The sequence below is a fragment of the Myotis davidii genome, unplaced genomic scaffold, assembly GCF_000327345.1.
Source record: "Myotis davidii unplaced genomic scaffold, ASM32734v1 scaffold710, whole genome shotgun sequence".
Classification (NCBI taxonomy): domain Eukaryota; kingdom Metazoa; phylum Chordata; class Mammalia; order Chiroptera; family Vespertilionidae; genus Myotis; species Myotis davidii.
The window spans coordinates 466946-481987 of NW_006284328.1; the positions used below are offsets into that span (position 1 = coordinate 466946).

General features: G+C 47.0%; 1 protein-coding gene across 8 annotated transcripts in view; it reads left to right on the forward strand.

The window, feature by feature from the left end:
* The window catches only part of EIF2D (eukaryotic translation initiation factor 2D), a 34982-nt gene that overhangs the window by 13241 nt on the left and 6699 nt on the right, over nucleotides 1–15042 (forward strand). For 3 of the 8 annotated variants that reach the window (XM_015569389.1, XM_015569390.1, XM_006754388.2), the window contains 10 exons: nucleotides 4917–5107; nucleotides 6375–6458; nucleotides 6962–7052; nucleotides 9639–9746; nucleotides 11366–11622; nucleotides 12073–12190; nucleotides 13737–13782; nucleotides 14202–14305; nucleotides 14427–14576; nucleotides 14941–15030. In XM_015569389.1, the coding sequence (XP_015424875.1) occupies nucleotides 4917–5107; nucleotides 6375–6458; nucleotides 6962–7052; nucleotides 9639–9746; nucleotides 11366–11622; nucleotides 12073–12190; nucleotides 13737–13782; nucleotides 14202–14305; nucleotides 14427–14576; nucleotides 14941–15030 (1239 nt within the window). Of the gene's footprint in view, nucleotides 1–3781; nucleotides 4017–4916; nucleotides 5108–6374; nucleotides 6459–6961; nucleotides 7053–9638; nucleotides 9747–11365; nucleotides 11623–12072; nucleotides 12191–13736; nucleotides 13783–14201; nucleotides 14306–14426; nucleotides 14577–14940; nucleotides 15031–15042 lie in introns of those variants that run through there. The other 5 variants (XM_015569388.1, XM_006754387.2, XM_006754389.2 and 2 more) reach the window with 4 other exon arrangements.

Sequence of the window (15042 nt, forward strand, 5' to 3'; positions counted from 1 at the left end):
ATAGTTGCAGGGACTTCTCTTCCGAGCTCTGAAAGCCTGGGCTGGGGTCTGGTGTGGGGCTGAGACCCCTTGCTCCTCTGGGTGGCCTTGGCAGAGATGATCTCCCTCCCGATTAAAAAAGCGGCCCATGTGGGTCTCTCAATTAAAAAAAATGGCACACGTGGGTGATGGCCCAGCCAGTTCTGCACCTCTGCCCCTCCTACCAGTCTCAATGTGCTTTCTTCTTTACATCTCTAGTTGTAGGACTTCCATTCAGCCAACTTTCAGTGGTTCTGAATGATGGTTGTTCTGCATTTTAGTTGTAATTTTGATGTGATTGTCGGAAGTGGCCTGTATAGGCCTTTACCTACACCACCATCTTGGTTCTCTAGGGGCTCCACTGATATTTCTGTTGTGGCTGTTGTTCACCCACCAGGTCTGGTATTCACTACTGTAGACCTTGGAGACCAAGTCCTACTGGATCTTGGAAACCCACCTAGCCTATTCTATTCATGGCACCTGGGCCAAGGAAATCAGTTCTCTATCATGTACTGTACAGGTCTATTGCAAGTATCAAGAAACACACACACAACAGCCCTGGCCCGGTGGCTCAGTTGGTTGGAGTGTCATCCCCGTACAACAAAAGGTTGCAGGTTTGATCCATGGTCAGGGTGTGTATGGGAGACAATCGATCAATGTCTCTCTCTCTCTCTCTCTCTCTCTCTCTCTCCCTTTCTCTCTCCCTCTCTCTTTCTCTCTCTCTCTCTCTCATCAATGGGAACATATCCTCAGGTATGGATAAAAAACAAAATGAAATAAAAAACCATTATAACTGCTTAAAGAAAATGTATTATGAAGGTTTATAAATGTTTTATAAAAGCTAAGGATCCCGTCACTCATAGAGTTTTCCCAGAGTCCGTTAGATTCTGAGAGTCACCAGTGACAGGTTTCTGCCACAGGCTGTGGAGAACATCTTTACCTCAAACTAGTCCTTCCAGAATAACTGTAAGTTTCTGAGATGTGGAGGTTTTACTTCTGAGCAGCTATGTGATCTTTTTCTGCCCAATTGCTAGTGTCTGCGGTCTCCTACTGGCCTCATCTGGGATCCTCCAGATTCATTAGCTTTTGGAAGTGTGAGTTGGGGAGGCTGTGAAGAAGAAAGGAGATTAAAAAACCTAGAAGAATATTTAGTTTGGCCAGTCCTAAGAAGAGAGAAAGGACAAGAGGACATCTTACTCACAAAGAAAGTCTTCACCCTCCTCAACAGTGCGTAGCTCGGATCTCCCTGGGTGTGTGGCAGGAAGGCTAGGACGTGGGTGCCTCTGTTCTTACGTGGGGTTCCCTGGTCTCTGCTGGTCCCACCCCGGCCAGGAAGACCAGGCAGTGCTGAGTTGGACATGGTGACACTCTGCCTTCTTCTGAGAGTCAGCCTTGAGGTTTGGTTTTGCAAGAGCAAGACCTATACCTAATGTGTCCCCCTTTCATATTATGGGTTCAGTAGCATCTCCCCATTTATAAAAGAGTCACAGATTTCCTGGCACAGGGTTTTTCTGAATAAAGCTCTTCCCTTCCCTAGACCTCTCCAACTTTGCAATAGTCAAACATCTTAGGCTTTTCAATTTTCAATTTTTGTTGGATGTAAAATACAGAATAGGCAGTATAGTCAACTAGAGGCCCGGTGCACAGAATTTGTGCACTGGGGGCGGGGGTGGGAGGTCCCTCAGCCCGGCTTGTGCCCTCTCGCAGTCTGGGAGTCCTCGGGGGCTGTCTGACTGATGGCTTAGGTGCGCTCCCCATGGGAGCGGGCCTAAGCCATCAGTCAGACATCCATAGAGCTGCTGTGGAGGCGGGAGTGAACTGACCACCAGGGTGCAGCTCCTGCATTGAGCATCTGCCCCCCTGGTGGTCAGTGCGTGTCATAGCAACCGGTCGTTCCGCCTGTTCAATCAATTTGCATATTAGCCTTTTATTATATAAGATAGGATAATAGTGTAATACCTGTGTATGGTGCCAGGTGGGTAGTAGACTAATTAGGGGATCACTTCATAAGTTATATAAACATCTAATCATTATGCTCTACACCTGAAACTAATATAATATGGAATGTCAACTCTAATTGAAAAATAAAAAAAGGTTTAAACAAAATTCCAATTTTTGCATGGTAAGCAAAATAGCTAGTGGTGGATAATTTTCTGGGAGAAGAGTTGGATTGCATATAGCTATGATTCCATCACAGTGACATGAACAAATTGGCTATTTCAGGATGCACTGGGCCAGAGAAATGCTTGGGTTTCTTTATTAGTTTCCATGGCTGCATAACAAACCATCCCCAAGCTCCACAGCTTAAAACAACAATAATTACTTACTATCTTATGGTTTCTATGGATCAGGTACTCAGACAAGGCATAGTGAAATGGCTAGTGTCTGCTCCCTGATAGCTGGGGCCTCAGCTGGAAGACTTGAAAGCTTTTGTGGGGTCAGGCAGCTTACTCAGAGCTGGAGGGAGCCTTCTCCCTGCCATCCCCCACCACCAGTGTGGCCAGGTGAGGGCACAAGGGGCAGGGCTCTGTGGTGCTGCCCTCCTCTGGACTCCTCTGACTTTGTCTTGTGGCTGCAGTGCTTCAGAATAAGAGCCTGGTGGGTGAGAGTGCAGGGGAGCCTGAGCTGGGTCTGGCCCCTCTGCTGTATTAGGGGCCCTTCCAAGAATGGTGGAGGGCAGACACTGTGCAGGGCCTAATCTTCGGGCAGTCCATGTGGAATTCTCCTTTGTGCAACTATGTCAGCTAATAAAGCAATTAGGATTTTTTTTTCTTGGTGGCTGGACATTCTGTGCTGAAGTTTTCACATGAAAAATTTAATTTAGTAGGGCCAGGACCCCAGGTGTTTAAATCCTTGCTTCCAGAGACATCTCCCGCCCCCTCTTCCCCAGCTGTCCCTCAGGGAAACCCAAACCCTCACCTCTGTCTGAGACTTATTTTTCCAACTAATATTAACTATTTATTGTTAACTTGCAAAGCCCTGTGCAACATCTCACATGTTACCTCAGTTGTTTTTCATGGAGGCTCTATTAGTTGGCTATGGCATCCACATGTCAGAGAAGGCAAGAGTTTCAGAAAGAATAAGCCATTGGTCTATGATCACAACTGCAAGGGCCAAACTATCATTTGATCCTAATCTATCTCACAGATTTTTAAAAATAAGCAATATGAGTTAATAAACTCATAAGTAACATAATTACTTTGGAAACAAAACTCCCCAAAAGTTAAAATACAAATAGCCCAAAATACTTTAAAATAATACATTTGAAAATCATTTGTAGTTTTTTTTCCTCATAACATGAAGGGCAAGTCTGGGACAAGAGTGGATTCCCTGTTATTGTTATTATCACCCCATAATAATAACTTCTAGAAATTTTCTCATAACATAGTAGAAAATCTTGGAGAAAATCCTAGCTGAGGCCTTTACTGTGCAATAAAATGAAAAGATTTAGTAAACAAAAGCTCTTAAGAAAAGCATTCAAGAGGCCTGCAAGTTTAATAAAATACCAGAGTTCAATTAATTTTGTGGAATTGAACTAAATTGAATGGAACGGGAGCTGGCAGGACTCCTACTCAGCACACTTCGAGGCCGATGAAGTGGAGATGAATAGCAATCTCTGTTGGGGCAGGTAACTACAGACTTGCTGGGTCCGGCAGTATGCAGTATGCGTGTGCGCAGGCGCAGAATCACAGGGGGCGTGGCGCGGGGAGGGGCGTGCAGGGTCCGCCCCGCCCAGTTTCTGTTCTGGGCCCTGCCACTAGGGGCGGCCGCGAAGCTCCGCGGTCGCGGTTTCCAGTCGGGCCTATATTCCAGCTGGGCTCCTTTCCCGGCCAGGCCCCAGCATGGCTGCGCCCAGGGCTGCGGGGTGGGCAGACGCCGCGCTCTCGTTTTCCTGACAGCCTCTGGCTTCCGTGCTCGACTTCTCAGGCCACTCCAGCAAACATGTTTGCCAAGGCCTTTCGGGTCAGGTCCAACACGGCCATCAAGGGATCGGACAGGTGAGGGGGAGAAGGGGCCTGCTCCGCCCACGAGGGCACACAAGTACCTCTCAGCCCGGTTTGGTCCAGAGCCCTCTTTGGGTTGGGTCAGCCGGCCCGGGTAGGCCGCGGGGTACACCCGGGAAAGGGACTCCAGGGGGAAAGTGTGGGTTAGACACATTTTGACGGTGAAGATGGAGGCCTCATATATCTCCTAGGCTGTCTTTTTGGATATTCTAGTGAGTTTAAAAGAAAACATAATTCAGTCAGCGCTTATAAAATGCAGCCTACGGTGTGGAGGATGCAAAACTGAAGGAGTGCAGAGTCCCTGTCCTCCGAAGAGCTAGAGACCCCGGGCGGGCGCAGAGAGCTGCAGGTGCACAAGCAGAAGTGCCCGGTGCTTCTGGCCGGAGCGGCGGATGCAGGGGAAGGGGGAGGATCGCCCGGCGCGGACGGGAAGAACCAGATCTGTCCAGTGTCGCAGATGCAGATGGCACGCCGGCGCTTCCGGAGCCAGTGTTGTGTGGTTGCTATTCTTGGTGCCCTGGTGTAGTGATTCATCCTAAGCTGGCAGGTTCGCCCAGCGCATAGGAGCAGGGAGTGGGTCCCAGAGCTGGGCAGGGCGTCAGGAGGCAGGGCGGAGTGTCCAAGTTCAGGCTTACTTGGGATGCTCACTGGGTCTTGTTTTGTTTTGTTTTTTGTTTTCTTTCTTTGTAAAACGGAAAGATTTGCCCAGGAGCATGTGGAAATAGATGAGACATTGGTGTGAAACAGACCAGGATGTTTTGGAAGCGTGTGCGAGCATACAGCATTATAAATTACAGTCTTTCCTTGGCCCTCGTGATTTTATAGTACGTCCTCAGTATTTATTAAAATCCACCCGGACAGCGTTCATTCCAGGCATTGGTGTGCTTTCTGCAGGAGAAAGCTTCGAGCTGACGTGACAGCTGCGTTCCCCGCCCTGGGGACCGACCAGGCCTCCGAGCTGGTGCCTGGGAAGGAAGAGCTCAGCATCGTGAAGCTGTATGCTCACAGAGGGGATGCCGTGACTGTGTACGTGAGTGGTGGTAACCCCGTCCTATTTGAACTGGAGAAAAATCTGTACCCGACAGGTATGGCAGTCGGATGGGGATGGCCATCATTATAGCCCTTGCCTAGTATCTGTTTCTCCTTGTCTTCCAGTAACCTGTCTTTCTTAAACAAGTTGAAAATCTCCCAGTACCATCCCTAAAGATTTTTTTGGACCTAATATCCCTAGAATTGGGTCTTTCAAGAGCAGAAACTGCTATATGAGGGGAAAAGAAAAAAAAAAGAGTTAACACAGAAAAAGAGTAGTTGCCAAGGGAAATTCTGAGATAAAGTGTATAGTAGGTTACTTAGGGATGGAGCAGAGGTCTTGAAAACAGGTGAATCTCAGGGCATGAATGTTTCTTAAAGCTACCTCTAGCAGGATTTTTGTAAAGTACCGAAGAGATACTATTGTAGGAAAGAAGCTAGATTAATTTAAACTACATGCTGGCTGGCTTGGTGATGTACTTCAGGCGTGAACATACCTCACTGGGAGTCTTTCTTAGGCTCTGCCTGGCTCTCGGGATTCTGTGCTTCTCTCTTTGTCACAGGTCTCAGAGACTCTGTTCTTTTTTGTTTTCTTTTTTTTAAAATATATTTTTATTGATTTCAGAGAGGAAGGGAGAGAGAGAGAGAGAGAGAAACATCAATGATGAGAATCATTGATCGGCTGCCTCCTGCACACCCCCTACTGGGGATTGAGCCCACAACCCAGACATGTGCCCTTGACTGAATCAAACCCGAGCCCATCAGTCCACAAGCCAAACCAGCTAGGGCCTTTTTTGTTCTCCATAACTACTGACACCTACTTTGGCACTACTTTCTTCGTCAGAGCTTGGCTGAGACAGTGCAATGCAGTCTCCTTAGGCCACGCCTACCCGACCCCACTTAGCTGCTGTACAGCTGCAGGCCCTTTCTGATCTAGGGTTTTATGGCTAATCACTATGGAAACAGAATAAAAATAATAAACATGGGGAAGTTCAGCAATTCTTCAGCTGGTGCCCTGTTCTTACATTACTTGCTTCTGAGGGAATAAATGGAATCCTGTTGTGTCTGTGTCCCCACTTTTATCTACTGTGGTCATTTGCTGCTGCTGCAATCCAGGTGGAACAATAGGTGCCTCCAAACCTCAAGTGACATCCAGTTTCTTAAGTCTCTGCCTTCTTCAGGAATGAAATCTCTTTGGCAACTTTCTCTATAGCTTTTGCTTTATCTATATCCTAACTAAATCAACCTTAATGTTTGACTTTGCCAATTCCCCAGGGGATTGACTATGGCAGTTAAGTGTTTTCTGGGTCTGTTTTTGGACAGTGTACACCCTGTGGTCATATCCTGATCTTCTACCAGCATTCACAACATGGCCTCTGGTGCTCGAAAAACTAGTGGGGGGAGCAGGTAAGAGGATTTTCCTATGTTCTGGCTCTTGGCTGAAACCTACTTAGGAAGGGCAACTATTTTAAGAAATGTACCTGTTTCCTATATTCATGCATATGTTTGAAACGGATTTTATCCACCATGTGTATTGTGGCTCTCGCTTGGCTGCTTCCATGAGCCCTTTGGGCCTCTGACCCTTTTGTAAAGTTTAAATAAGGTAAGTGATGTGAAGGTACCTTGGGAACTGCCTATGCCATACTGTAAGTCAGTAGGCTGAATGTAGGAGACTAGGATAAGATAGACTCTGGAGCTGGAACCTCAGCTTGGTGCTTCGATATGACCACTAGCCCCTGGCCCCCAAAGGGAACAGGTCTGCTATTCAGGTTGCCATTTTTAATTTTCATTATGAATAATGTAGTTAATAATTACATTAATGTTTGTTGAGTGAATAAATAAATGATGAAGTTAAAATGTGGAATTAGATGGAGGCAAAACGTAGATTGTGATACTTTTGTTTGCTGCAGATTTGATGCTGCCGGGAATAGTGGTGCCCCCTGCTGGTCTGCCTCAGGTACAGAAGGGTGACCTCTGTGCCATTGTCTTGGTGGGAAACAGGTATTGTGCCAGCCAGCTGTGCCTTTGGGGAAAAAATTAGTTAAAATTGGGGAAGGGGTTGGGGAATGACAACTCTCAAAGCATATGGATAAAGGATTAAGAGAAAAAAACAGGTTCTTCTAGAAGACAGCGAATGGTAATGAGATATGTGAGATATCCACACATCTGGGGCCAGTGTATTTGCCACTGATGCTTCTGTTTTTTTTCCTAAATTATTTCATTTTATTTTTAAAAAATTTTAATATATATATATTTATTTCAGAGAGGAAGGGAGAGAGATAGAAACATCAGTGATGAGAGAGAATCATTTATTGGCTTCCTCCTGCATACTCCCTACTGGGGGGATCGAGCCCACAACTAGGGCATGTGCCCTTGGCTGGAATCGAACCTGGGACCCTTTAGTTCCAAGGCCAACGCTCTATCCACTGAGCCAAACCGGCTAGGGCGCCTAAATAATTTGAGATTTACAGAAGAGTTGCAAAGATAGTATAGGGTTCTGCTATACCCAGCTTCCTGTAATGATAACATTTTATATACCCACAGTATAGTTATCAAAACTAAGGAATTAACATTGGTACAATACCATTAACACAATTACAAACTTTATTCCAGTTTTCCCACTGATGTTTTTTTTTCCTCTTCAAGGATTCAGTCTAGAATAGCACAGTGCATTTCGTTGTCATGTCTTCTTAGCCTCCTGTCCGTGACATTTTCTTGGTCTTTCCTTATCTTTCATGAAGTTCATACTTTTCCCCCATCATCATCATCTTTTAATTATGTCAATAGCTTTGTTGAAATGTAGTTTACATATTATAAATTAACCTGTTTCAAATGTGCAATTCAGTGCTCTTTAGTATACTTACAGCATTGTTCAGCCATCCAAACCCTGCTTCTTTTTAAAAATAATATAGCAAGTAATGATAAGAACAATTCTGAAAAATCAAAAATCCCTGTATCTCATAATCCTTTTCTCTTAGGAGTAACCATCATCATGTTGATGCATATCTTTGCCAACCTTCTTCAATGCATATATACATGTGCATATAAAAATGTATGGTTTAGGGTATGAATGTTTAAAAATACAAACAGAATTATACTTTATTTATATTGTTTTCACTTAAGATAGTGTGGGCATTTCCCGTGTAAGCAAGCCCAGATATGCTGACTCCTCTTACCTACTCTGTGATGATGGGAGAGGTCCTCTCCTAATGGACATTCTGGTGTCTCCAATTTGTCTCTATCAAAAACAGTATCTTGCTGATGCCTCTAGGAATACCAGTGCCAGTATTTTTCTAAAGTAGCTACCATCGCCCTCCAAAAAAGCGGTATCAGTTTTCACTCCCATTATGGAGTCACTTTGCTTTGTGTCATCTTGAGTGAAAAATGACATCTCATTATTTTACTCCTCACTTCTCTGACAAGGACCAGGTCAGTGTTTAAAGATCTTATTTTGCTACTGATACTCTCCAGTTTGCCTTGAACCTCTTGGAGCCACGCACCTAGAAATGTGTCCTTCCCTGTTTACCTGTAGCAAAACTTGCATTTGAAAAGAAGGGCGGTGTCATTGTTTTTCTCCTCTGGTATTCTATAGGAGAAAGGGGACAACTCCATAAATGTGGATTTGGCCTGCTCAGTTTGGCCTTTAGAATGCATATGGGATGAAGCTTGGGGGTAGTTTGTGGCAGGTTAAAGGTACAAAGAAGTTAAAACTACAAGTTGTGTTTGAGACTGAAGTTCCTGAGTTACTGACCCAGGGGCTGGAAAGACCCCTCTTTTAGGAGCTGGGAAAGAAGCCAGATTCAGAGTGTCTGTAGCAATAACTGACCTATGGGCCCAGGAAGTAGAGCTGCTAAGTTAGCAAACATTTCTTCAAGTTCAGGTTTGGGAACTCGGCTCTTGAATCTTCTTGCTTGGGCCCAGTGACCTCACCCCACAGCTACCCAGCTGGTCACTGATCCTTACAAGCAGTGTGTGAGCAGTGCTTGCGTAACACTGGGATGACGGAGAGTTCCCATTTGGGCCCTGGAAGTTTTTGTAGTTGCTATAAATGTGGTGGTTTATGACATTCTGGACACACCCAGTTCTTAGATAGATAGTCACACAGAGCAAATCCCATTATAAAGAGTCAGAAGGAACCTCTTTAGTTGGTGCCACTATTTATCTCTTCTCCCTTCCTTATGATATCCTCCAGCCTAACCATGGCTTATGAATGGTCTCTTTTCTGAACTTCGGTATAGGATGGCTATGCTTTCTTTAAGGTAGGGAAGTAATTTATATTTTTGAAATTAAAGAAAGGGAACTTTAAATATCCTCTCATGGGCTTAATGGCCTGCCTGGGTTTAATTCATAATGGAAATAAAAAGTGTCAACATCAGCAGAGGAATTGCTTAAAAGAAGGGGAATATTTGGTCAAGGGATTTTTGAAAGTCATATTTCTAGGCGATCTGAAGAAAATTGAGATTTCTGTGATCCTAGTGGGTGCTTTAGATTTGCAACCGTGGTGCTTTTAGCACGTGTGTGGGAAGGTGTCCTGCTGTGCTCTCCTGGAAGACACTCCCTGATCCTTGTCTCTGGCCTTCTTCTCAGGGCCCCTGTGGCCATCGGAGTGGCTGCCATGTCCACATCTGAGATGCTGACTTCAGGCCTGAAGGGAAGGGGCTTCTCTGTGCTCCACACCTACGAGGACCACTTGTGGTGGGTCTGCTGTTTGTTCTGTTTTACAGGTAGCTGCATGGGTGGAGAGAGCATGGGGCCTGGATTCAGAAGTGAGGGTTTTGGTCCCTGCCATATCCTTAGGCAAGTTGCTGACCCCAGACATTAATTTCTTTGTTAAATGTGGAGAAATATATGTATACATATATTTTTTGTCTGTATGGAGAAGAAATTAGAGAGAACTCTGATTATTTCTAGGTGGATTATAGAATCCTAGGCTTTGAATAAGGCCTTAGGGATTGTCTGCTCCTCCCCTCAATGCAGTTACAATCTTTATTTTTATAGCTCTGGTCCATCTGGCCTTGTCTGCCATGCACATTTAGGCATCTTTTGGCCCTATGACAAGTGCTCAGAAATTCTCACTTCTGAATCCAAATCTAAGCAGAGCAGATCTTTAGGCACCAGGTGATGATGATGATGATGTTGTTCAGGTTCCACATTCCAGTCTCTCCAGGATGGAAGTTACGCTTTCTCATTGTAACAGTTGCTTTGTGGAGACATGTACGAGTCTATTTTCTGGTTATTTTTTTTGTCACTTTACCAAAACAGTAAATAGTGCTTTTCTCAAAAGCATTATGCCTGGTCTTTTGACCAAGTGTTGTGGCCTGCTGGTATAGATGCATCTTTACTTTCTTAGCCCTCCCTTAGAGTTGCTTATTTTACGAATATTCACTAAGCCCTGCTTTGCTGGGGTACAACTTCATCAGCTGTTTTGCAGACATTTGCGAGCTGCTTACTGATGTTCTTGCTGCACCTTGCAGTCAATGTCATGCTAAGTTGTTTTATCAGCAGCTCCTCAGCCCCCACTCCCTCCCCCCTTTTAAAAATATTTCTGATATTACCTGGTCAGAGAACCCTAACCATACACTCTGGCCTCACTAGTCACCAATAAGCCTTGCTGCAGCTGTTAGTGAAAACATAGTTTGATTTACATAATTTTGGGTAAGATCAAGCTTGGCGCTTCTACCTTTCTGTGCTCTGCTGTTTGGCATCACTCTTTTTTCTCTTTTCCTAAGGCTCCACTCCCCTGACTAGAGCGACACTGGATCTCTGGGAGGGGAAAGCTTAGTGGCATAACCCCTTTTTAATCTCTACTCTGCAAGCTCGATTGCATTCTGCTTTAACACAGAGCAGGTGGCTTTGCAGTCCTTGAGCATTGCAGGTGTTTGTACTTTGTTATATCCTGGGAGCCTTGGATCTTTGTATTTCACCAAACTAGTCCTACAGATGCATTGCAATCTTAATTTTGTTCTTTAATTCAAAATAGTTTTATTTTTAACTCATATAAATAGAATACTTTTGGGGGTTCTCTTTAATTATTTTTTCTTTAATTTTTTTCTGTCCCCAGATGTCTGTTAATAATATTATTCCTTTGAGATAGAGAGGAGTCAAGAATTATTCTCCCCATTTCAGAGATGAGGAAACTGAGGCATGTGACATTTCTGGTCACAGAACTGGAAATAGATTTGATATGAGACTCCAGGTTCTCTGTCCTCTCCTGGACACCCCACTCCAGCCTGTGGCTCTTACTCACTCTGGCTGACCCCTGACCCAGGGTGGAAAGTGCTGGGCTTGGTGTTTCTGACATGAGCTTTTTCCAGGCGATCTGGAGACAAGTCCTCTCCACCTTTCATTGCCCCACTGACCCTGGATCCCCCAGATGTCAGTGAAGAGAAGGGGTCTGTCCAGGCAGGCCCCGCCCTGCAGGATGACATGAGGCGCCTTACCCTGGAGGGGAAGGAGGAGGAGAATGGGGAAGATCAACAGATGTGTGGGGAGAAGACCCTACCAGAAGCCTCAGAAGACCCTGGCGTCGGGGGCCTGAACCCAGACCCCGCAGACAGCAAGACCCTTCAAGGTATAACGCTGGGAGTGGGAGGCCATCCTCTCAGTTTAGGAGCCTGAAGCGCTCCACTCTTCTGACTGGAAGGACACAGGACCTCTGGGAGGGGAGGCACGTCCTTCTGTTGAGGCGGTGCAGCAGCTTTTTGACATCTTGCCTGGAGTCTTCCCCACCAAGTCAGGCTTCCCCGGGGCCAGTCCACCCTGGCATTTGGACTGTTGCCAGCTCCAGAGCCCTGTAAGGTTTCTTTCTGTCAGAAGTGCTGGCTCCTGGCTGGGTGGGACTTTGTGCTTAACCCCTTCTCTGGGGTCAGCCTTCTTCAAAGGCTCTGTGCTCCAGCGAGTCTGGGAGCTTCAGAACCTGGGGATGGATTCCGTGGGTGAAGTGGGGTACTGTGGAGCTGGGCGGGGAGTGCCAGGCATCTGTATCCCCCAGGAAGGACAAGGTTCTGTCTTCTCCTTGCAGAGCAAATGGATGAACTGCTACAGCAATGCTTCTTGCATGCTTTGAAGTGCCGAATCAAAAAGACCGACTTCCCTCTACTCACTAGCACTTTCCTCGGTAGCCACGTGTTCTCCTGCTGGTATGGAAGGCATGTGTGGGTGGGCGGTGGCCAGGTATAGTCTCTGCCTTATTCCTTGGTGGTGGGACAGGACAGGGCTGATGGGGCATTGGTTGAAGGACACATGGTGGGAAGAGTGGAGTACAGGGTTGATCTGGTAATTAAAGTAGGTCCTAAGTTTTAAAACTTAAATTTTAGCCAGTGAAAGGATGCTGAGGAAATGAACAAGGACTTCAGGGCACTGCGCTCTGTGGTGCTCCTGGCAGCACGTCCTGTCCAGGAAGAGTGCCGAGCGGCCTCTGTCAGGAGGTTTCTTCTGGAACCCCCTCACTCTCCTGAGAAGTAGGTGGGCTGGGTTAGGTTGTATCAGGAGGAAGAATCAGTGTGATCCCCACCCCTCCTCCAAGCACCAGCCACCTGGAGAGGGAGTATCACTTGGGGACAGGACCTGAGCTTTGAAGACAGAGCCATCTGAGCTCAAATGGCAGCTCCACAGGGAGTGAGAGCAGGAGAGCTTGAACTCGGCTCTGGGCTTCTCTGAGCCCTCATTTCAAGCACAGCCTGCCCTGGCTGGTGTGGCTCAGTTGTTGGACATCATCCTGTGCACTGAAAGGTTGCTGGTTCGATTCTCAGTCAGGGCACATGCCCAGTTTGTGGGCTTGATCCCTACCTACTAGAAGGTGTGCTGGAGGCAACTGATCGATGTTCCACTCTCACATCGATGCTTCTCTCTCCCTTTCTCTCTAAAAATTAGTAAAAATAAATTCTTAAAAAAAAAGATGAAATAGCCTGACATTTAGTAAGCACTTAAACAACATGTCAGCAGGTTTGCTTATTGAGCTTTACCATCTTAAAAAAAAAGATGAAATAGCCTGACATTCAGTAAGCACTTAAACATGTCAGCAGGTTTGCTTATTGAGCTTTACCTTGAGACTGACCTCTCTTTTGTAAAGGCTTTCCTAGACAAGAGTGGGGTCTGGAGTGTGTGGCAGGCATTTGGTCATTGACCCTGACTTTGTTGGTGGCAGGTAACTGCAACCATTCCACTCTGGGTTGTGGCACAAAGGCCAAGGCCGTGGAGTCAGCAGATGGGTGGGCGTGGCCTGCAGCATCTAGTTTTCGGAGTCCTGCTCTCGGCCCACTGACCGCCACGAGCTCAGTGTTGGAAAGGCTCACCTTGAGGTGGAACTTCTGAGGCCTCAGAAAGTTGTCTAGTTTCAGAGGAACCTAAAGCTCTATCCAGTACAGTGGCTATTGAAGTTTAAATTAATTAACGTGAAGAGTTTAAAATTTAGTTCTTCAGACACATTAGTCACATTTCAAGTGCTGAATCGCCACGCTTGTAGAATAATAGTGAACATTCCATCTTCACGGAGGGGTCTGTCGGACAGTAAAGATCTAGAGTGGCCTGGAGCGTGTCCCACTGCGAGGCCACCGGGCAGAGCTCTGGCACTGCGGCCTCTTTCTGAACGTGGGGGAGGAGGGCTCAGGAAGACGCCTCCCTCAGTGCAGGCAGGTCCCACCACTCTGGCTGTTAGCGTAACTTGCCTTTTCCATCTGCCATCAGCCCTGAAGGACGGCAACTGGACATAAAGAAGTCGAGCTACAAAAAAGTAAGCAGGCCCTTCTCTGCACACCCACAGAGCTGTGTTGGGGCACACATGGCATGCTGGGTGGGCAGGGGAAGCCCGTTGTCCAGGGCTGAGGCTGGAATTAAGCTTTTAATTCCAGATATAAGGTGGGGGCGGGGAGAAAGCTCCCTGGGCTGAGGCAGTGGGTGGACCTACTCCCTTCTCTCCTCCTCACCCTTGGATATCTGGTCAGAGTTCGGAAAGGCTTCACCATTTAGTCTGTAGCAGCTTCTCCCCCCCTGAGCCTCTGGGTGGGGGCCTCCCAGTTCCTATTTTGATGAGAGCAGGGACTGTCCCGTGTTCTTCCCCAGGACCTGCCTAGCTCGGTGTCTGGCACATCCTAGGTGCTCAGTGTGTGCAGAAGTGACCAAGTCCCCTCCCACTGGCCCTCTCTCCCTTAGCTCTCTAAGTTCCTGCAGCAAATGCAGCAGGAGCAGATTATACAGGTCAAGGAGCTGAGCAAAGGGGTGGAGAGCATTGTGGCTGTGGACTGGAAACACCCCAGGTGAGTGCAGGGGGCCTGCTCACCGTAGCTCAGCTGGCCCTGGGGCACCGGGGCCATGGACTGGGACTTGCAGACACACTAGTATAAAATGTGTTTTTTCTTTCCTTCTGCTGGGTTTTAGGATCACATCTTTCGTCATACCTGAGCCCTCCCCGACCTCCCAGACTATCCAGGAGGGTAGCAGGGAACAGCCCTATCACCCTCCAGATATAAAACCCCTCTACTGTGTCCCAGCCAGCATGAGCCTGCTCTTCCAGGAGTCTGGCCACAAGTGAGTTTTTGGAGAGCAGCCCTTCTCTGCCTGCTTGGTGTTCTGGCCTGAAGCCCTCTCCGCCTGAGTAGTAATCTTCTGTGACTGGCAACACCTCCCTGCCCTGTCCTCCCTTTCCCCCAGGTCCAGCTCAAGCTTCCTTCCCAGAAAGTGTCTCTGGACTAAATGAATGAGAGAGTAGGTCTCTCCCTTTTCTACCTGTAATCACTCCTTACATGGCCCTACTGACTACCTCGGTCAGGACGAGGGAAGAAAAGAAGAGGTTGAAAAGCTGGGGAAAGCCGCTGCTGAGCAGGGAGTGAGTCCTGGTGTTTGCAGGTTGTGTCCTGGCACACCATGAATTAACCCCCCACTTCTCACCCAGGAAGGGGAGCATTCTCGAGGGCAGTGAGGTCCGGATGATCATCATTAACTACGCCAAGAAAAACGACCTGGTTGATGCCAACAACAAGAAGTGAGTGGATCT